Source organism: Chinchilla lanigera, unplaced genomic scaffold (assembly GCF_000276665.1).
Source record: "Chinchilla lanigera isolate Chin_1 unplaced genomic scaffold, ChiLan1.0 scaffold00041, whole genome shotgun sequence".
NCBI lineage: Eukaryota > Metazoa > Chordata > Mammalia > Rodentia > Chinchillidae > Chinchilla > Chinchilla lanigera.
Window position 1 is genome coordinate 6,267,963 of NW_004955442.1, and position 22,214 is coordinate 6,290,176.

The 22,214-nt window shown below is 44.6% G+C and overlaps 1 protein-coding gene across 2 annotated transcripts in view; it reads right to left on the reverse strand.

Annotated features, from left to right (window-relative positions):
* Window positions 1–22,214, reverse strand: part of Snx29 (sorting nexin 29) — a 525,079-nt gene that overhangs the window by 185,601 nt on the left and 317,264 nt on the right. For both annotated transcript variants that reach the window (XM_013517836.1, XM_005391150.2), the window contains exon 16: window positions 4,671–4,787. In XM_013517836.1, coding sequence (XP_013373290.1) covers window positions 4,671–4,787 — 117 coding nt within the window. The remainder of the gene's footprint in view (window positions 1–4,670; window positions 4,788–22,214) is intronic.

The following is a 22,214-nucleotide window of genomic DNA, read 5'->3' on the forward strand; positions in this document are numbered from 1 at the left end:
CCATTTAACTTGCTCCTGCCTTCTGGCCATCACAGCTCCCCACAGGAGCAGACAAAATGACAATTAGAGCTGCTTCTATGCCAACAGCTGTCTCAGCCATGGAGGGCATTCAGGCTAAGCAGAAGTGAGCCCCGCACCGGGAGAGAAGATTGGCTTACATATCTCCGGGGCTCAGGGAAATCTTGAACACCAATACCTACCACCAGTAATGTTCACTTACTTACTTGATAGCCAACCCACATTTATTGAGCACCTGCTGTGTGACTCACACAGACACAAAGGAAACAGAAGCCTGGAACTGATCCTTGTGGAGGAAGGGGTGATAAGACACAAGTCAGTGATATGTTAGTGTGGAAATGCTGTAGTTAAGATAGGAAGGAGAGATACACATAAATATACCGAATGTGGAAAGCCTGACCTGGTCAGGCTATCAAGGCTTCCTGAGAATGTGACAAATAGATATTGGAGTGTGGGGGCTGCTCCCTGGACCCAGAATAGCACTACAGGCAAAGGGAGCAGTAAGAGGGAGGACAGCAGACCCAGGCCCAGAAGGTGAGGGAGCACAATGAGAAACCCAGCAGGGACCAAACCCTCTGCACTGCAGGTGCCGCATTTAACAAAGAAGATAATGCCTCCTGTGTGTGCCTGACATGCTGCTGGAACTCCCCAACCTGTGTGTGCCTGACATGCTGCTGGAACTCCCCAAAGCGCAGCCTCCTGGAGGATGCTGGCTCTGGAAAGGTCAGTCCTGGAACAGACAGAGCATGGGAGGAGGCAGAAGTCTGCCCAAAGGCCCCAGGCTTGTAAGCAAAAGAGCCCAGCCTTACCCTAAATGACCTGGGGCAAAAGCCAGATAAGCTTGCCTCTGAACAACACGGTTGCATAAGGATGCTATTCCAACACTGATATAAAAGCAAAAACAGGGAAACAAGCTATATCCTGCCACAAGGACCCTGCTAGGTGGATTATGGCATTGCCAGTTGAGGGGAATCAACACAGCTCTTAAGAAGAAGAGATCTACATACATGTAAAGTAAGATAAAGAGATCTCTAAGGTCTATAGTTAATGAGAAAAAAGTAATGTACAGAACAACAAATTTAACAGGCTACTAATTATTAAAACATGTAAATGTGTGCGAGCAGCTTACTCAGGGATCACTCATCTCTGAAAAGATAAAGGAAGACACTTTTCACTGACTCTTCACTGCATACCTTTGTTAAGCAGTAGACTTTTTAGCAAGGGTGAAATAGTTTTTCAAGAGTAAAAAAAAAAAAAAAAAAAAAAAAAAGATACTTTTCAACTCCTAAAACAATAAAATCTTACTAGAGGTACAGGTAGAGCACTTGCCTAGCATGAAGGAGATCCTGCATTCAATACACAGTACCTAAATAAATAATTAAATCAGTTAAGGCAGACCCAGATCTAACATTTCTCACTGTAGAACACTGGGTGAGTGATTGCATTTCTGGGCCTCAGTTTCCTCTTTTACAAAATGGGGATCATAATAGTAATTACTGTTATAGAGAATGAGGATTAAATAAAGCTCTAATGTTTGAAAGAATTCAGTTGAATTTTTGGCAGGTAATGGTTAAAAAATACAAGCTATAGGTCTCAGCACTTAACAATTTGTACTAGCCAGCTATTGTTCTTTTTATTCCAAATGACACTGAGGTTACTCTCTGAAAATGCATCCACAGTGACAGTGAGGGATCTGTCATTCTTTCTTATTAAAGACACAGAAGGACACCCATGGGGCCCAAACTGAGCTGATGCTAAGGAACAGGGTCACTGTGGGTTCTTGCCTGCCACAGAGCCACTCTTGCAGGAGTGTACTGGAGCAGGCTGGAATGCTTTGAGCTGGACAATGAATAGCAGATCTCTGCCTACCCCAGACCTGCCCTACTCACAGCAGGAAATGGGCCAGCACAAGCTTCTCAAACCCACAGCCTGATGTCTTTCTCAGCTTCAGGGCACAGATACAATGAGAGAAGGTGCCCTGTTAGACAACACTGCCCAAATCTTCAAGACAGGGAATGGGTGCAAAGCCACTGTGGAGGACCCCTGGCAACTTGCTCAGAAGGACAAAGGGTAACCTAGGGAGCTCACCCTGCTCCTCCCAATCCTCTGGCATTGGTGCAGCATGGAAAAAGAATATCATTTAATTAAATCACTTTAATTAATCTTATCACTTTAATTAAATTTGAATCTTACCCCAATGCGCAGTCATTGAAAGATGAGGTCCTCCCTCAGTGAACCTATGAAATGGCAATAATAAACCCTCCCTCAAAGGCGTCATAGGAAATAAAGGACAGGCATGCTCTTAATGTGCTTCCATCCTAGGAAAACCCATAACTCTAACTAAAGAAATCCAGAGACATGTATAAAGTCTAAGAGAGGGCAGGAGTGAGCACAGGGAGCCTGCCCCCCACCTCGACTGTATTGCAGGGCTCTAACCATAGGAGGTCACCTTCACACGCTGGCCATCCAGAAACAGAGGCTGAGGTGGACTGGAAGCTCCCATAGTGCTTCCCCACCCCATGTTTATGAGCTTCCTGATGGAAGCACACACTGCCATGTGCAAAGCTGTGTCCAGGCCAAAAATCAAACCTAAAACTTACAAACCTCTAGAGCAAGGGAAAGAAGAACATGATTACAGATCATTACAGGGTTGCAATGAGCAAAATCCTAACTAGGAAAACCTAAAGGTTCAACAGGCTAATTTTCTTAAAACAATAAAAATAGCAAAGACAAGTGGATTTATAGATGAAGGGAGACTTAAAAACCTTATATCACCCAATTGCAGTATATGAACTTTATTAGGATTCTGAAGTAACTGAAGACTATTGAACACTGCCTGGATATTTGATGATATTAAGAAATCACTGTTAATTTTTAAGATGTTACAATGTATTTTTAGCTGTAGTTACATGTAATGATTTAGATCAAGAATGACCCCAAAACACCAAGTGTTCCAAGGTGGGGATTTTGGAAGCTGATTTATCATGGGGACACTCGAGGTGAATATGCTGTTGGCAGTAGGCATGATCAAAAGAGTTGAGTTATTGGGGGCATGATCTGGAAAGGTATATCTCCTTCCCCAAATAATCACAGCTGGGAAGATTCTGAATAGAACATGAAAGAACTGATTATTGTAGAAACTGAGTAACAAGTATGTGGACTATATTATATACAATTCTCTTTGATTTTATATACATATGAACTCTTCCACTATGGTTAAAAGTGAATAATCAAGCCACAGGGTGAGACAGAATATTTACAATACATATGACTAAAAAAAGAAGTGAAAAGAACTACTATAAATCAGTAAGAAAAGCAAATACAATCCAATAGAAAAATGGGTGAAGGTTATAAAAACAAGTCACAAAAGTGGAAAACAAACCGGGCAACAGCAAATGAAAGGATGTCAACCTCACCTGTAACTAGGGAAATGCAAATTGAAACCATCTTACATAAATGAGTTGGTAGGATGTAAAAGTGTTGGCAGGAACTCTTGCATGGACTTTAGAATTTGACCAACTAAAACTAGTTCAATATATTAAAGCTAGGCAAGTTCATATGTAGCTGCTAACCTTAAAGAAACACTGGCTTAATGGGGAGGAAGTCCCTAATATGTACAGCAGGACTTCATAAGACAAAAAGAAACAGAAGTACAGTAGTTGGATCCACAAAGTCAGACAGTAAAACGGTGGGTGCCAAGGTCTCAGAAAGGGAGAAAAGAGAAGTTAATATTTAAGATAGAGTTTCAACTGGAGAAGATAAAAAATTCTGGAGATGGAGGGTGGTGGTATTTTCACAATACCAGAATATATTTATGCCACTTAACTATATACTTAAAAATTATTAGGATGGTAGATTTTATGTTACATATACTTTACCATAACTTTCAAGGATGTGAAAGAAAAAGAAAAGAGACATCCAATGTGTGAATTCTGTAAATCCTGAACTTTTTAAAAGAAAGTATTAAAAATGATAAGATAATTGGAAATTTGAACATTGACTGATATTTGAAGGTACAGGGTAACAGAGAATGATAAGAATATAGTATTCATGTTTTATTATTTTTAGACATATTTCTATAGACTTAACACCCAGTGTTTTATCCAAATAATATGGAGGAAGAAGCTAGGATAGGGAAGATCATTTGAAACTAGACCAGCCATGACTGATTATAGTTGAATCTGACAATGGATACCAGAGAGTGCATTATACTTAATCTGGTCTACCTTTGGGCACTTAACATTTTACATAATAAATATATTTTAAAATGAAGAGGAAGTTATTATATGTGTATACAAGCACATGTGTTAGAATGCTAACAGTATCCTCATTTATAATGGCAAAATAGTCATTAATAGTAACAGTATACTGGTGTATAATAGCCAATTTGAGAACAGATTACTAGCAGGGGGCATGTGAAGTGTGGCTACAGTATAATTTGTAGCATTTTATTTATTCTAATTTCTGGTGCTTCGCAAAAAGCAAATGTAGCAGAAGTTAATGTAGGTAAAATCTAGATGGTGGAAGCATGGATATGCATTCTTTCATCTTTGGTGCCTTTACACTACCAATAGTGAAAGAACTAAAGAGTGCTTGGGGACAGCAGAGGCCAGATCAACTGACAGGCACCACCCACAGGGTGAAGCACTCACCGGCCCCCGGAGGTCGATGAGCTCCTGGCGCATCTGGGATACGAGGGTCTCCTTGGCCACCAAGGCCCGGTGCAGGCGTTCATTGAACTCAATCAGCTCCCCATGCATCTCAGCCACCTGGAAGAGACAACCACCAAACTGTAAGGCTCATGAGGCAGACCCTGCCCATGTTCCTCCTCCTTCGGACACTCCTTCCCGCCACATTTTGGCAAGGTATCAACAGCTTTTAGGGCCATTTACCTATGAGCTGGGTTTTCTGAATATGTCTTAATTTGCCTGGGCTTAGCACTTGGGAGTGGCCAGTCCACAAGTTATAATCAAAATACAACTATATCATCATTTTTGAACTTCAACTTCTGGTTAACTAACATTTTTCTAACAGACACTTTTGTTCTGATCTGAGTTGTGCCTGTCAAAAAAGTCCCTGCTAATAGCACAATGACAGTAACGGCAACCATTCTGTTCATCAGGTCTTTGGTTCTGGAAACCAAGGAAACAGAACCAGAGATTTCTCCAGGGTGGTGTCAACGATAGTGACAGACACAATAGCAGCTGCACAGCTTCTTCTCTGTCACTGCTAACTCCACTCCAACACATCCTTCCTGTGTGCTCCGCGTAGCTGTATCTTGGGAGCGCTGAGGGGTGTGTACTATTACTTTCACCTGAGCAGAAAGAGAAATAGTAGCTTCCTCAAGGTCATCCCAGCAACAAAGGGCAGATGTGGAACCTGGCTGTGCACTATGAACCTGCCACTGCACTGGGCCCAGATGCAGCCCTCAGCCTAGGAAGAACCACAGGATCTCTCTGAACTGAATTATTCAATATTTCTGGGGGCTGGGGATTTAGCTCAGCGGCAAAGCGCCTGCCTGGCAAGCGCAAGGTCGTGAGTTCGGTTCCCGGTACCGGAGAAAAACCAAAAAAAAAAAAAATATATTTCTGGCTGATCCTGAATAAATTAAAATGGAGATGGCTACACAGTAGCCTATTAAATACAGAGACTTCTCAACTATAATTTATTCAAATATATTAGAGAAACATGAGGTGTTGTGCTGCCACATTGTCTCTGAACCCTGCAGGAAGGCTACAAGCACCGTAAGAGAAGCCTGTACAATGTGAGGTCAACAGACTCTGAGTCGGTCTGGGCCCCTGACCTGGCCAAGAGATTACTCCTCCCACACCTCAGACTTACTTAAATAGGCAATTTGTAACATATAGTTTACATGATTATGATAAAAGATACTGTCAGAATAAGGAGAGTACACAGGGAACTAATCTAGGTCTCTCCATTGGAGAAACAGAAAGGAGCCCTTCTTTTTGGTTGTTTTGCTGTATGAATGGTAAAAGTAAAAAGTTTAGAAGGAGCCAGGCATGGTGGCACATGCCTGTAGTCCTAACACTCTGAAAGGCTGAAGTAGAAAATTCCACTCGGGCCACTTACCATGACACTCTTTGAGAAATACACACACACGCATGTGCACACACACATGTATAAAGGGCTGGGGGTGTAGCTCAGTGTAAAGGCTCTGGGTTTAATCTCGAGCATCCAAAAAAAACTTAGAAGGAAGTACAGGAAGATATTAACATTCAAAGGGTGTACTTTTCCCCATTCTTTCTACTTTTCCTTAGGTAAGTTTCCTATTAATGAGCACCCTTTCATTTACCAGTGAGAGAAAGAATGAAGTTCTATACAGAATTAAGCTCTAAAGAGTTGAAATTTTTCACCTAAAATAAAAAGGAGCCATTGTGCAATTAACATGAAATTTATCAGGTTTCTAATTTTCACCTTGGACACTTCCATTAACTTGTTCTGTGAATTCTCCTCAAATGGCACCCTTCTGTCTCTAAGGTGCCCACTTCTGCCAATCCAGTGTACAATACTAAGTGAAAACTGCACAAAAGATACTGCAAAGAGTATGCAATTAAGAAAGGAAGAAGTCATTGAGCCTTTCGCCAGCTTTTTTCTTTGTGCAGACCTAAAATTAATATTCCCTCGTTGCCTTATTCCTTTTGTACATGAAAAGCTTAATTTGATTTTCTTTTGGCCTTTAACAAACAAATACAATATCACTAATGTCACCGTGAATCCTCTACACAGAAATCACATGAACACTCCATGAGCTTCCTCAGGGCAGTGAATCCCTTTACCACACCATAGCTGCCAACGTCATCAGTGAATACCTGCCAATGTGCTCCCACAAAATGTGAGCTTTAAATAATGCCAACGCCAAAACAAAGCAGGGTTTTATGCTTTTGTTTTTGTTTTGTTTTGCAGTGGGAGCCAGACTGCTACAACAAATTTTCATCAGTGTATAAAACATCTAAACATTCTAGCTCCAAGTGGTGTTCATCATGAGCTATCAAAAACCTGGTTCTCTTTTGCAGCCGGAAGAATGATTTGACCACATCAGATAAAGCTTTCTTTACAATGAAGACTAGAAAAAATAACTGATGGAACTGAGGGGACAAAATCTGATGACATAATTTCATTGTTAAACTCTGATGTTCACTGTTTCTGAGTTAACCTCTGAAGCTCTGAAATTTTATACTGCACATCACTCCCCATGGCCACTGGTGTAAACATTTACCTTCTAGAAGTCACAGCAGCTTACTATTTCTCAAATAACTATTTCCAAACTTAACTACAGCCAGAAACAATGTCAAGAATTAAAGAGAGCCTCAGAAGAGAAATGTAAGATCAAAAGTAGTTCCCATTACCACAAAAATAAAAATAGGCCAAGAAACCACTGTCTCTTGGAATTTTTGTTAGTTTCTAAGGCACTCTCAGGTCTCCTCTGACCACTTGATTTACCATAGCCAGGGAGGACTGTAGAGAGCAGGGTGGGATCATTGTCCTCTGATCCATTCTCATCCAAGCAGGCACAGTGATCTTCCCAAAATCACATTTCATCTTGTCCCCCGCTGTTTAATACCTTCAATGCTTCCACTACCCTAAGGATAAGATCTAGTTCCTCTCTCCAACTCCACCTCTCATTTTCAGCGTCTCAGTAACACCACTCAGCCCCCCTGAGTGCTCTCTCTTCCACGGACAGGCTGAGCTCCAGAAGGCTGCCCCACAGAAAGAGGAGAAAGGTATGTCCACTGAGGGAAACTAGGGGTGCCAAGGGCTAGAGGCCAGCAGAGGCAAGGGACAGCTGAGAGGGTGCTTTGATCCAAGACAAGCTTGGGCCTGGTCAGCTATCAACAGTTTGTTCTGATGCTGGGCAGATAAACTCTATGAACCAGAGGCTAATCATCTATAAAATGGGTCACTGTGCAAATGAAATGAGATCCTGCAGTTGTCCATCATGACAGCATCTCCGAGGCAGGGAAAATGCCCCGAGACTGAGCCAGCTTTCTGTGACTGTATAAGGAAACATGGAGGAGGCAGCAGAGTGGCAGGTCTCTGGAGGTCAAATGGGCCCCCCGCTGTGCCACACCAAGGAGCTGGAACCACCACAGGAAGATGCACCGTTACCCAAAGCCAGAGCATGTTAGAGTTGCTAATCACCTGCCAGCCAGGTTCTAAGTGAACCGTGCATGGTGTGAGGCTGGCAGCAGAGTCACACAGTTCACATCCTTGTGACATTTGGTCAGACAAATCGATAGAGCCACTTAGAGGGAAGGCAGGAAGGTCAGAGAAGGCCTCTCAATGAGATAACACCCAGGAGTACCTAATGGGCCCTGGAACATCCCAGGCAGCCTCTGATGGCAGATCCATGCCCTGAATCCCAAACAGGCACCTGCTGTGTTCTGGCACCATCAACGCTCAGGGCATTTGAGATTCGTGTTTCTTTCTACTCTCAGTTGTTATAATCCATGAAAATTACTCTTGAAGGCAGTTAGGGGAAAGGTCATTTGACAACATTGATGACAGTGACAAAAACAAATGTCAGGGAGAGATATAGTGAGTAGGGTTGATGAAGCTCCAGGCTCAGCCCAAGATGGACTCTGAAGAGGATCAAGAATAGAGCTTTGATTCTCTGAAAGGGCCAGGGACAGTACCTGGCTAGTAGATGTGGCCCCTGAACCATGCTAGGGAGGTTCACAACTTATCAGCTAAGGAGGCACAAAGGCTTTAAGAGTCATACTTTAGGTTTCATCCTTAAAGCTAGAAAGAATAAAGTAGAAAGATTTAAGAATTTAAGTGGTAAGGCTGTTTGGTAGCAACTATCATTTTTTAATCTCTTATACCTTCCTTGGCAAGTCACTCCTAGGCAAGTATCTTGTCTCTCTTCCCTGCACATGTTTTTAAAGTACAAGGTCAGCTTCCAATGGCTATAACTTACCTCAATGCCCATCCAAAAGGGACTAGTTAAATACCTGAGGCTTCCCTGCTGTCTTCTGCTGACTGCCCCTTTTGCAGACAGCATTAATCAATCACTGTCCTTCAAGAGAACAACCCAGGCAGACATAACCAATCAACCAAAATCCTACCATACAAAATGATACCTACAAGGTAGCCCTGGCCTAAAAGATAGGGAAAATTATCTTTAAGAAGATAACATTTAAGTTTGATTTTGGAAGTCGATCCCTTTGGAGCTTCAGGAGACTGAGCAATTCCTTCCAGCTGGAGTATCAGGAAAGATGATCTCCAAAAATAATGTGGGTGTGAAAAGCTTTTAAATCTGTGAAAATCCCAGGAATTATCATAATTACCTGCCAAATCATGAAAGGATTATACATTTTTTAAAAAGCCTTTGGCATTTCCTTTCATACCAGAATGTTCTATCTCGTCACATTCAAGTAAATCATGCTTCACCTTCCTTCATCTAACAAATTAGATACTTCTTGGTTAAGAACAAGACTCCCCCACCCCAAATTTCAATAGCAGTTGAGGCTCTTCTGGTTACATCCCCAAGCTCTCCAAGAATGTTCACTTAGAAACATCAGAATCTATGTATGTGATGAATCTCACAAGCCATCTTCTGGCCCTCTTTATGGTGGCTGGGGGAGGGCCTGGAACCTCTGTCTGTGAAGACTGCATCACACCTGCCAGTATCCACATTGCCTTAACTCACCTGTGAGTGCCAACTACCTGCCAGGCCTGTCATGCACTTGAGGAATCCTTGCCACCTCCCCTACAGGATGGGCAAGCCTAAGTGTGTGGGCAGTAAGTAACAGAGTAGGGAGATGAACTCATGCCTTGATGGCCCTACTATCTGTGCTCTTTGCTGAAGGGATCTTGGATATGGCAGAAGACTGCCCCTTTGCATGGTTAAGGAAGACAAATCTGTTCTGCAGAGTAGAGGGAAGTAGCATGGTATGGACAGTGGTCCCTGCTCCAGCTGATCACCAGCCACTTTGAAGGGCTCTTTCTGAAAAATGCAGATTTCTGGGCCTCACCCCCAGAAATTCCAATTCAAATGGACTGGGAAAGGGGAAACGAAGGAAGTACTTGTTACCCTGTGACTGGAAAAGACAAAGGCATAGAATTCCTTAGAAATAGCTTGGAACTGCAGTCAGGCTGTTCCATGATGTAGAAAACACAGTTTTCAGTTCACCACTTATAAGACATAATGTCACTCGTTCCTCCACGTGCCGGCTCTCGACCTCCGATCACTAACTGATATGAAGGAAGACAAAAGCCAGATAAAAACTGCATGAACCCAGCCAGCCAGCAACAGATGGTGCTGACAGTCATGGCTGGTACTACTGCTCTCAGCAACGGCAGAGTGGGTGAGCCTACACTAGTGCAGTGCTAAGTGTGGCCTGTGAGCTGCTGCCACTGTGCTATTGTCGCTACCCACGTGAGACAAGAGAAGTGCAGACATTCAGAGTAAGCATTCAGAAATGTTTACAGCAATCTCAGACTGCTATGAAACCCAGGAATTTCTTAGCTTTTCAAGATATCTTTTTTATTTTACAAAAGTATTGGTCTACACTGAATAGGAAAATTTTACAAAACTTTGAGAAGCACTGAACTACAGTACACATGCTGTCTGAAGCAATGTCTTGCATTAATAAAGCCACATTCTATCTGAAAAACAATAAACAGTAACAATGAAAAAAACCAAAACACAGTCATCTTTAAATAAATCTGTTGAGAATTGAAAAGAAAAATACAAGAACCAATATTATCAGTGTCCATCATTCTTTTAGAAATACATACATCATTTTCTTGTAGTGTCTCATTTGGCCTTGAAAACTGAAAATGAGGGACAGTAACTGACACGATGGGTGCTGAGGCCCAGCTCGGGTGCTGAGGCCCAGCTCGGGTGCAGAGGCATGAAAAGTCATCAGGAGCTCAGAGTGGCCAGCAGTCTCCCTGGCCCAGCACCATGCAGCCTTTCTCAGCGCAGCCACATCCTACCCATTTACCAGAGGAGGATGGTGAGGCTCAGACTGAGCAATAGCCCAGGTCACAGTGTTTCTGAGTGCCTTGAAATCTGGCCCCTAGTTATGATGCCTCCAAAGCCCATACTCTACATGGCCCTTTAAGTGACATGTAAATAACCCAGAAAGAGAAATAATATGTCCAACTGAGCGAGCAAGACACCTAAGCTCAGGGAGGGAAGCAAATGCCTACTTCCTCACTGGGCCATGGCTGCAGATCAGGTTTCTGCTCTGAAATCCAATGTTCTCTGCTCCTCCCCGGGGGGCCTTAGACTCTGGACAGAGATGAGAATAGGGAAGTATTTTGTAAACTGAAATTCTCTGCCCACATAAGGTGACGGTGGGGCTGAGAAAGCAGGATCCCAGAGCTTTAGCTCCACACCAGGAGCATCCCTGTACTCTCCAGGCAAAACTCAATCCTACACTATCAGCTCCTATGAGGTAAGTGTTGCTACAGGCCCCACTTGTGTACCTGAGGAAACTGGAGCACAGAAAAGGTAAGCAACTTGCTTAAGACCACACAGGGAGTAAGAGCAGAACTAGGACGCAAACTCCTGAGCCCTTGTTCTTGGCCACAGCACTCCTCCATCCTGCCTCTCAGTGCACACCATCTCTGTGATGCTAAGCTGGCCTCTCAAGATATGGGTGCCACAGCAGAGAGCCTAAGGGGTGATGAGCCTGTAACCAGGGACTGAGGGCACCCACAAAAGCAAGGGGCACCATCACTCACAGACAAACATAAGCACACACACAGCCCAGGAAAAGACACTGTCTATCCCACAGGGGAGGACTTGTCTTTCGCCGCCATGGAGAAATTATGAGTTGGGCTCTTGGCTGAGTCTCCTAAGGCCAGTTTAGATGGTCACAGGCCAAGTTTCAAACATCTCCATCAGGGGGAACCTTGCAGTAAGAGAAGGGGCACCCAGAGTGACCCAGAACTTCAGCAGAGGCAGAGCCTCCCACAGGACTCAGCACACAAAAGAGACTGTGAGATAAGACATGGGAGCTCCTCAGCTCCAGGATCGGCCTTTTCCAAAGTGGTCTCTGCTTCCCAGAAAAGTGTTTTGAAAACTGCCTTCTACATGAACTTCCCAGCATGAAGACAGTCCCCAGGGGTAGGCAGGACCACCCCTGGGTGTTCCATATGGAGGAACTCTTTAAGGAAAGAAGACTCAGGTAGGGTAGAGAGAAATTAAGAGCCAGGGGTTCTATCTACTCAATGCTATATGACCCGGAACAAGTACACATTCCTGGGGCCAGGGATCCTGCGTATAAAATGAGGCTACTGTCACAGTATGCAGGGTCGCTAGGGCATACACAAGGATAACAAGAGTTTAGGTAGCTGCCTAGGATCTGTCCCCATGATCACTACCTACAGATCAGATGGGGCTCTAGGCACTTTATACCTTGGGATGAGCCTGAGAGATACAGAGTCATCCCCATTTACAATCGAGGAAAACTAAGGCTTAGAAAGATGAACTGAATGTTCAAAGTCACACAATCTCCAAAGGAAGGGCTTAGCCTGACTCTGGAGCATACAGTCCTGTGTCTGCCCTCTTCTGTTTCATCGATTTCTTCCTTTCTGTCTGCCTATTGCTTTGACTCTGCGGCATGCTGGGTTGAGCCCAGGAAGCTGTTCGGGCTCACCCCTGGAGGCAGGTGCTCCAGCTCTCAGAGCAGATCCTTCTCACAGGCAAATCATAAAGTCACATCCATCTCCAAATGCCACCATCATAGTGCTGTGTGGGCTCTGTCTGCACTGTCACTAAGTAGAGGCTTATAGCAACTCTGGTGATAACTCTGCATCTAAACAACTCCCCTAATCTCCTCAGTAACAAGCCCACCAGTGCTCAGAACCCTGGGCTTGAGAGGTGACACTTGAAAACATCTGCAGGAATTGCCATTCAGTAAAGGACCCCAGCACAAACAACAGCTCCACTGGTAAGAGAAGCCACGGGGACACAGGTGACAGGTACCTGTCACTGCCCTGCGAACTGCTAGGCCCAGGTCTCAATGACAGCCCTTATTCCCCTGGACACGTGGCCTTTCAGAGAACAAACATGCTGTGGAGAAGGGTCATGCAGAGTGAGCCACTGCCAGTCCCAGAGGACCCCTACCTTCCCCTGCTACCCATAAATGGCTCTGAAAGAGCAAAGGCAGAGTATATACAACTGAGGATATTCAATCAGTGCCTGGTGCCTTCTTGGTGGTGGTTTGAGACAAATGAGTAAGAGCAGGAGGACAGGAGAAAAAAGCAAACAAAACCATGAGCCATAAGTTCCAGCCCTCTGCTGAGTGGTCTGCTCACTTGAGCAGAAGAAATGAAGAGGCATCTGAGCAGCTATGCAAGTCTGAAGCAGGTGACCGAAATTCTCACCCAGCCTGCAGAGCATTACCAGATAACCAGTGGTACCATGGTTACCTGCCAATTCTGGGGTCGGGGTGCTGGGGACGGAAACCTACCTGTCCCATCCCCAGGTCCTGCCAGATGAGACCTCAGGCAACTCACTTTTCTTTGAGTTTGGATCTCTCATCGATAAAATAAGCTTAAGAACAATGCAAAACTCACAAGGCGCCTGTGAGGCTTAAATAAGTTAATGCATCAGAAGGGCCTTGGCATGTATGAGGTGGTCCTTCAGTGCTTGCTGCTGTTTTCTCATTAAGCAGGCACCAGGAGAAGCACACACTTCCCCTGGCTCTGGAGGACCTTTCTCAGGTTTCTCTGTCCTCTCCTCTACAACTGTTGTCAGACTAGCATTCGAAAGTGCCCTCTCCACAGCCTGGACAAGCACCACAGCCCCCTGCTCTCCAGCCATGCTCAGATAGCCCTCCTGAAACCCAAGCCAGTCACTCACAGCAGTCTCTGCCAAAAGCCCTTCAGGCTTGTTGGCAGGTCTAGGGGGAGGATCAGCCTCTGCTGGTAAGGATGGTGAGGCTCAGACTGGGACTGTATTCTGGGCACAGAGAAGTGTACTACACTGTTTTAGCTCACATTTCTCCATAGCCCAAGGTTTTGAAAAAACTCTTTGACTGGTTTCCCACTAATTCCCTTAGGATGGTAGAGAAGCAAAGGGAGAAGGCAATGGGGGAGAAAGGGAAGGGGACAGCCCAAGAGAAGGAGAGAAAGGCAGTCACCGACCAAAGCAGGCTACGCCTACACCCTGCCTCCCTCCTAAAATCTTAGCCGTGCTTCAGCACTTCACTCAAATCTGTTTCCTTCCTGTGATCCATTCATCCATCTTCTCCATAATGACTGCTTAGTAGCAACAGCAACAACTCACAGGCGCCTTGTGAGTTTTGCTGTTTTTGGAGGAGTTGTTATACATCAGTCATGTCAGCCTCAACAAAAAGACTCTTTTTTGCAAACAAGAAAAGAGTGTACTCTCCAGCCACAGTTCACAGGGTTTGGGATTGGTGAGTGGATCAACCCCAGAGCTGCACACCATTGTGCAGTGTGCAAACTGCACAGGCATACACAAAAGCCTTAGATATCATGCTAGGTGTATTACTGCTCCTCTATAATTGAGTATAATGCTGAGACCCAGACCACATACTATCTGTTACACAAAAATCCCATGTAACAGGGTACAGCACTGCCTGGTTAGCTTTAAGGCATGCCCACAGTCAGTGCTGTCTCCTTCATTGCCCACAGCCCTGACAAGGAGCACAGGGTGTCACCCAACTCGAGTCTTTCTTGGCACTGCCACTGATGACTCGACACTCCAGAGGGCTGTTTTTGCTGACCAAAGCTGGGTGAATCTGTGGAGGAAGAAGGGGGCAAAGGCTCCTCATAGGCTTTCTCACAGAGGAGAGCTATTGATTTCCAAGGACCCCAGTCTAGATGGCAGTTTGGTGTTGAACTCCTCTCCTCCATAGCACAGAAAGCCTTTTCCAGCCTGCTTGGCCAGCAGCTAAGGAGGAGGAAGAGGGGAAGGTGAGGCCATCAGCATTATGAGCAAACATAACTGGGCATGGTGCTGCACACCTGTAATCCAGCACTCTGGGAGGCTGAGCCAGGAGGATCACAAACTTGAATTCAGATTGCACAACGCAGTGACTTAAGTGAGTCCCCATCACAAAATAAAAAAATAAAGGAAGGGTTGAGGTTGTAGCTCAATGTAAAGGTCCTGGGTTCAATCCTCAGTATCACTAACGAAGAGCAAATAACGCAGAGTATGCAGCCTCTGCTGCCTGTGCCAAGCACTGCCCTGGAGTCAGTTAGTTCATGCACACAGCCCTGTAAGGCACAGTTCCTTCTTCAAAGACAGGAGAGTGGGCGGGGAAGAGGAGTGAAATGATTAAGATGTGCTATGTATATGCACCATGTAGTTCCTTATAATGACTGTAACTACAGTGGTATCTTGATTTACAAACTTCGTTTGTTTTACGATTTGGGGGAAGATGGCTGCGTTTATCTTTGTGTGGAGAAGATGCAGTTTGCAAATGGAAGCAAAATGTTGCCAAATGCTTCTGTTTGCGAACCGAATCATTTGCAAACAGAAGCATTTGTGAACTGAGGTATTCCTTTATAGATTATATATTGCAAACATACACTAATGAAGAAACTTAACCTAAGCATGGTGGCACATGCCTATAATCCCATTACGAAGGAAACTGAGACAGGAAGACTGCTGTGAGTATGAGGTCAACCTGAGCTACATAAAGGGCTTGAGGCTACCCTGAACTATAAGACTCTGTCTCGAAACAAACAACAAAAAAGAAACTTAAAGCATTTAAAAAAGAAACTCATCTCTAGTATCTGAAAATCCTCAAATTCATTCATTCAACAAATATGCAATGAGCACCTACCATCTGCCAGGCCTTGTTTACGCACTGTGATTATAGCCACAAATGAAGAAGATCAAACCCTGCCCCACAGTGTTTGTTCTAGCAAGCTGACTATCTGCCCCATGTGGAAGCAGCTCTGCTGAGACTTAGTCCCACAGGCCATGGGGTCAGACCCGGAGCCTCTTCCTGTGGGAAGCTCTTCTCATCAGCTCCTCCCTGGGTGCAGTCCAGTGCATACCCCTTCACAGCTCTGGGCCACTTACTCACTGGCATATGCAGTTACCCATTCACATGCATTCACTCATTCAACAAATATTTACTGTACTAAGCACAGTGTTGGACATCATTGTGACAAGGATCCCACCCTATCAGCGGCCCAGCAGGGATTCTGAGGTCTCTGGGAGCATGAAGGAGAGGCCCTCACCCCACCTGGGATTAGGAGAAGGGCCAGAGGGGGAAAGTTACACCACACTGACGATTGAGGGTAGGATGAGGGCAGCCAGCTGAAGACAGGAGAACAGGCTCAGCCCTGGGGCACATCCCAGCCCATTTCCCACCCACTCCCATCTTCTCAGCTATAAAATGGACATCCATGCTGCCAAGTGGAATTTTAAACTGGGTAAGAGCTGGCACAGAGCAGGGGCTCACCATGGGCAGCTGATTAGTATTCTGGAGAACTGGTTGCCAGACCAAGCAAGTTATATAATACTGTGCATCTAACACCAGCTCCCCAGTCAGAGGTTTTGCCAGAAAATATTTCACCCTGGAGTGTTGCTTTCACATTTATTTTTCAGGGTGCTGGAAAGTACAAAGTTCCACAGAAAGATGTAAATTCTGAAATTATGTGGCTCTTTGTCATATTCTAATGTCTTCCAGAAATCAGGGGAGGCCGGCATGCATTTTTAATCATATTCCTTTGGAAGGAGTACATAGGGATCTCCTGAATATTTCAACCATGGCTCAATAAATTATGTCCAAGTTTCAAAAGAAAGACAGTAAATGAAAAACATTAAATTTTATGAGCATCAAAAATGTTTTCTCCTTGAGAGTCCCTTTCTCATACCAAACAGCATTCATGGACAGCCAAGAAAAGCCCCCTCTGGTCATGCCTGTCTTGGGGAGGAAGACACGACCATCGCTTGTGATAGTAGTAATTGGTGCACAAACACATGTGCAGAGGATGCAGGGGGTTACCCTGTGCTCAAGTATAACAAGCAGCATGGGGGAGTGGTTGAGAGTATGAACTTGGATCTGGATGTGCTCAACCTGCCTGTGACTTGCTGGGTGACCTTCAGAGAGTCATTCCACCTTGTTGGTCTCAGCTTAAGCACTTGTTGATAACTGGCATCCTCAGGAGCATTTGTTGTTACTAGGACTAAATGAATTAATATGTAGCTAGGACACAACACACAATACCACAATTCGATCCTTGCAGCTTTGCTGGAGATGTGAGAATGTGTGCATGCCTCAAATTCACATAAGCCCCATGACCATCACAATGGAAAGATAGGATGGGATAGTTTTTAAACCTGACAATCTCGTGAAATTTAAAGGGACACAGACTGAACTGGAATCTGCGGCCATGCTCGCTGCTGAGCCCCATAAGCTGTTGCTTCACCCAGCTGTGAATACTGAATCCTCGCTATTTTACCAGCAAAATGAAGGTCAAACCCTCTTTGTAAAATGGGAGGCTGTGGGATGTGGCTGAGATCACACCCCCGTCAGCAGCATACACTAACATCTGTCACCCTTCTTCCTTCAAAGAAGACCTCTGGGTCCCCCACCTCCCAGAGGGAAAAGACAGTTCATATTTTCAGGAGCATCTATCAAGCTGGGAACTTGGGTGAAATGTCCTCACTTCCTAGCACAAAGCACTGAGCTGGAAGTGATTTGGCAGCTGTGAAACTGCTCTCGCCCTCGAATGAGAATGACATGGACACCAAGTGTTCTGTCTGCTCTCCTGAGTTTGCCACCCCTTTTGCACAACTGGGCACAGGTTTTGATTGTTCTGGCCAACAGGATGGAGCAGGACTGACATATGTTGCTTCTGAGTCACACCACAGGACAACTGGTGTGCAACCTTGCTGCTGTCCCTTTCCCTGCCTGCTAAGTGGGAAAACCTTATTTGTTAGATGACATGTTTGCAAGACAGAGAAGCCTCTGTCAGCCCAGACTCCTGAGTCAGTGTTAAACCAGGTGTTCTTACCCCTGCCCTTGAACAACATATATTGGTCACAGAGTGTAACTGGGAAATGTTCCTTTATTTGGTTAAAGCATTGAGATTGGGGATCATTTGTTATTGAAGCAGAACCAACCCAACCCTGACTAACACATGCTTCAACCTGACAGCTCTGTATCTTCCTTGCTCTCTGACAATGGACCTGAAAGTGTGAAGAATGGGATACAGTCCAAAGATATTTGTCAAAGTCTGCCTTATAACAGCCACTGGAGACAGGTACATATTATGATCCCTTTTTAGACTCAGACAAGTCAAATCATTTATTTGAGGTCATATAAATAATCAACAGTAAAGCCAGAATTTTAACCCAGGTCTGTCTTTCCCAAGGCTTGAGTTATGTTACTACAGGGGCCAGCAAGTACTTTCTAATGAATTCCACAGCCTGTAAGGGGCCCAGATACAATGCAAATCTCTCCTTGGACTTGAGTGATAATACTAATCATAGGTAGGATGTGTTCCATGTGCCATGTACTGTTCTGAGTCCTCCATCAACATTCCTTTATAGTGAGAGTCATGTCTCTTTTAGGGATAAGGGCATCTCTAGGCCCCATGCTTATGGATATGCCCATTTTATAGCTAAGAAAAGACAGGCTTAAAGATATGGTAGGAAAAGTTCTCATCATGTGACTGTAAAGTGAATAAAGATGTAGACAAAGGTAAAACAGAATATAGGTCAGGAAAACATTCCTGACAAGTGGGTACAAATTGGAAGACTTCCTACTAGAGGATCTCTGACCAGTGAGGCCCACAAAGATGCTTCAGTGCTCAAAACACCCATAGTCACCCATAGTCAGCTAATCAGAATCAGAGATATTTGTCCCTAGGGCAGGGGAATGGGAAAGGGAAGACCCTTCTGGTCCCTCCCAATTGCTGTGGAGGTTCTAGCCACCTAGCTACCTAGCTACAAGTGACTGGTGATAATCTAAGAGTGACCCCAAGTGGTCACTCTACACAGGTGAATCAAAGACCACTTCTCCAAACTCAAGATTCAAACCCAGATCTGTCTAGCTCAAAACCATGTTCTTCCTACTCTGCTTCCCATATCCATCCAGCCATCCTCATGTCAGAGACAAAACGAAGATAAGAAAGAATCAGAGAAAACAAACATTTTGTGGCTAAGAAACTAGAGCTGATCATCATGTCAGAGGTGAACATAACTTAACATGATCTCCAATGCTCTACTTGATCCTTTACCAGTGGTCTTCTAATGAGCATCTTTTCTCAATTCTCAGAGTCAATTCTCCTCTTTTTTATCTGGTGAAATCCACCCCCACCCCTTAGAGGGGAGCTATCTTCCCTCCACTGTTAGATCTAGGCTGGCCATCATCCCAACTGCCTGATGGGTATGTACCCTGGCTCTGCCAATCAGCACGTGTCTTCCCTTGGTCATCAGGACTGGTTCAGAGAGATCAGGAGATTCACATCAGGTTCAAGAATTGTGCTAGGGTTATTGGAAAGAAGCTTTCTCTTATCACCAGAATGGCTAAGCCCATATGATTTTGTTGTTCTTGTTGTTTTGGTGGTACTAGGGACTGAACCAGCAAGGATCTTTGCACTAAGGTAGATCCCCAGGCCTTTCTGAAAAAGGGTCTCAGTTGCTAAGTTGCCCAACTGGGCTCAAACTTGTGATCCTCTTGCGCTGGCCTGTCAGAGTGCTGGGATTGCAACCACGTGCCACTATACCTAGTTTAAGCTCATAGGATCTGAGCCCAGCACTTCAGGAAGCCATCACACAGCCTGCCTAGGAATAAGGACCATAGAGAGAGGAAGGGCAAGCAACAGAAAGAGAGGACATCCATACCACAGGGTTTGACTGCTGCACACAACCTTGTCTGTGGCTGGACAACTCCTTAGACACTTTGTTCCCATGGATCAACAGACATCATCTTTTATGAAACTAGTTTGAATTAGGTTTTCTATCATTTGGATTAAAGAGTCCTGAATGACAGACCCACCAAGGAACTGTCAAATCTTTGCCTCAACACCTCCAATCACAAGATCCTCACTGTCATTCTTCTTTACATGGCACTGACAGCACATTCCTCCCCTTACCAAGAGTTGACTGGACTAGAATCCTAGGATGGCCTACAAGGGCCAGAGCTCAGAAAAGCTCAGTCTCCCTCTCATGTGGTAGCCCTTACTTCGGGAGGCTCTAGGCTGCAGAATATCATAAATTCCCCACTGGGAAACAGTGTATAGTCTTAGGTCATATATTAGTAAGTCTGGTTTTTTCAAAATTTTTTATTCCATCAATATTCAAAGAGGGCCTCACATGTGGAAGAAGGGAGTGGGACACAGAAAAGATTAGACATAGTCCTATCTCCCAACTCTGCCATCTAGTCAGTCAGGAGACTTAGAGTGATGTCCTTTATTAAGACAAACAGCCATTTTTGATTGGCCCCAGAGATATGACATGAGCTATGGGTTTAGGAAGAACTGGTGCCAATGCTACTGTGTGGCTTCGTACAATTTACACAGCCTCTCTGAGCCTCAGTTTTCTCATCTGTAAAATGGAAATTTTAATGCTACTGATTTCCTAGAGCTGTTAGGAGAATGTGTTGACACTGGCGGGGCTGCTTGCACACACCTGATACACAGTAAAAGTACTAAGAGATGGCAGCCAAGGGCATCTTGGGGAACAAGAAGGACAGTTCGTCTGCTGGCCCAGTCCCAAAAGAACTATGTAATTTACGCTCAAAGTTCTGAGCAGCAAGTACCTCCCTTCCTCTGTGGCCACACACAGGGTCTCCATACTGGCTAGGGAAGTGAACTGAACTCCAGCACTTTCCTTTTCCAAGAACACAGAAGCCTTTCTTTTTTTTTTTTTTTTTGCTTTTTCTGCGGTACCGGGAACCGAACTCACGAACTTGCGCTTGCCAGGCAAGTGCTTTGCCGCTGAGCTAAATCCCCAGCCCCTCACAGAAGCCTTTCTTTCCACAGTGTTCATGATGCCTCCACAAATGACCAACCTCCCTCCTCCCTCATGACTCAGTCCCTGGAAACACTGATGAGATGTGTAGATAGGAAGCAACTTATGCTGAGAAGAAAAATAAATCACATGCCTATTCCAGGATGTACTCAACACCCTCCAAGTACAGATGCTTCATGTGTGGGCTCCTCTGGAAGCAACTGCAGAGTGAACACAGGCTAAGCTCAAGGACGGCTCACATTCAAGCTTCAGCAGTTAAAGGTGGCCACAGAACTGCAAACCACTGAGCCTCCAGAACTGCTGATTTCAATGTGCTGGCTTCTTTAATGCTTTCATTTGTAGCACCTAAGGAGGGTTGTTCCAGACTTGGCATAATGAGGGATAATTATAAAAATAGCAGCAAAATCCCAGGATTTCTCATTGAGGCCACAGTCCTCACTCAGCCTGGCAGACTGCCCCTGCTTACTTCTCTGTTACAATTCTGGGCAAGCTGGGTATGGTGGCTCACACCTATAATCCAAGCTACTCAGGAGGCTGAAGCAAGAGGATTGCAAGTTTGAAGCCAGTCTGGGCAACCTAGGAAAGACTTGTCAAGGCCCTGAGTTTGATCCCTGGTACCAAATAAATGAATAAGTAATTTTGGGCAAATGAATTAGGGTGTTTGCAAGCATACTTATTCAAAGTGAGATTTTATTTTACTTTTTTTAATGGAAAACTTAGATTTATTTAAACTATTACAAAGACGAAAACAATTCTCATCAGAAGTACTTTGAGGACCTCATCCCAGTTTCACTTGTTCTGTTACAGAAAACTAACCTAAGAGGGTAGAGATTAAAGGATATAATCTAAGAGACTATAAAAACACACTAAAAAAAACAGGGTGGGAAGATTAGAAGCTACCCAAAAGCACTCATATCAGTGATAGGCTGTGCAGCTTGGATATTTCCCAGGAGACTGCCTAGAGCGATCTGAGCCCAAATTTGTACAAGACCCTTGCTCCTATGGAGAATGACAAGGCTGATCCTCCTGAGATTTCTACCCTTTCTTTTAAGGATTAAGGGTATCTCTAGGCCCCAGACAGGCATCTTAATTTCAGACTATTTCCTGCCCAGCTCCTATGTATTTTCACCACATTGGCCTGCTAACGTATAGGTGAGGCATACAGCAAAGGCAGGTATAACAGCCTACTCAGAGGATACTTAGACACAAAATTTTAGGGTTAAGTGAAGAACTACAAATACCTCCAGGTTAAGCT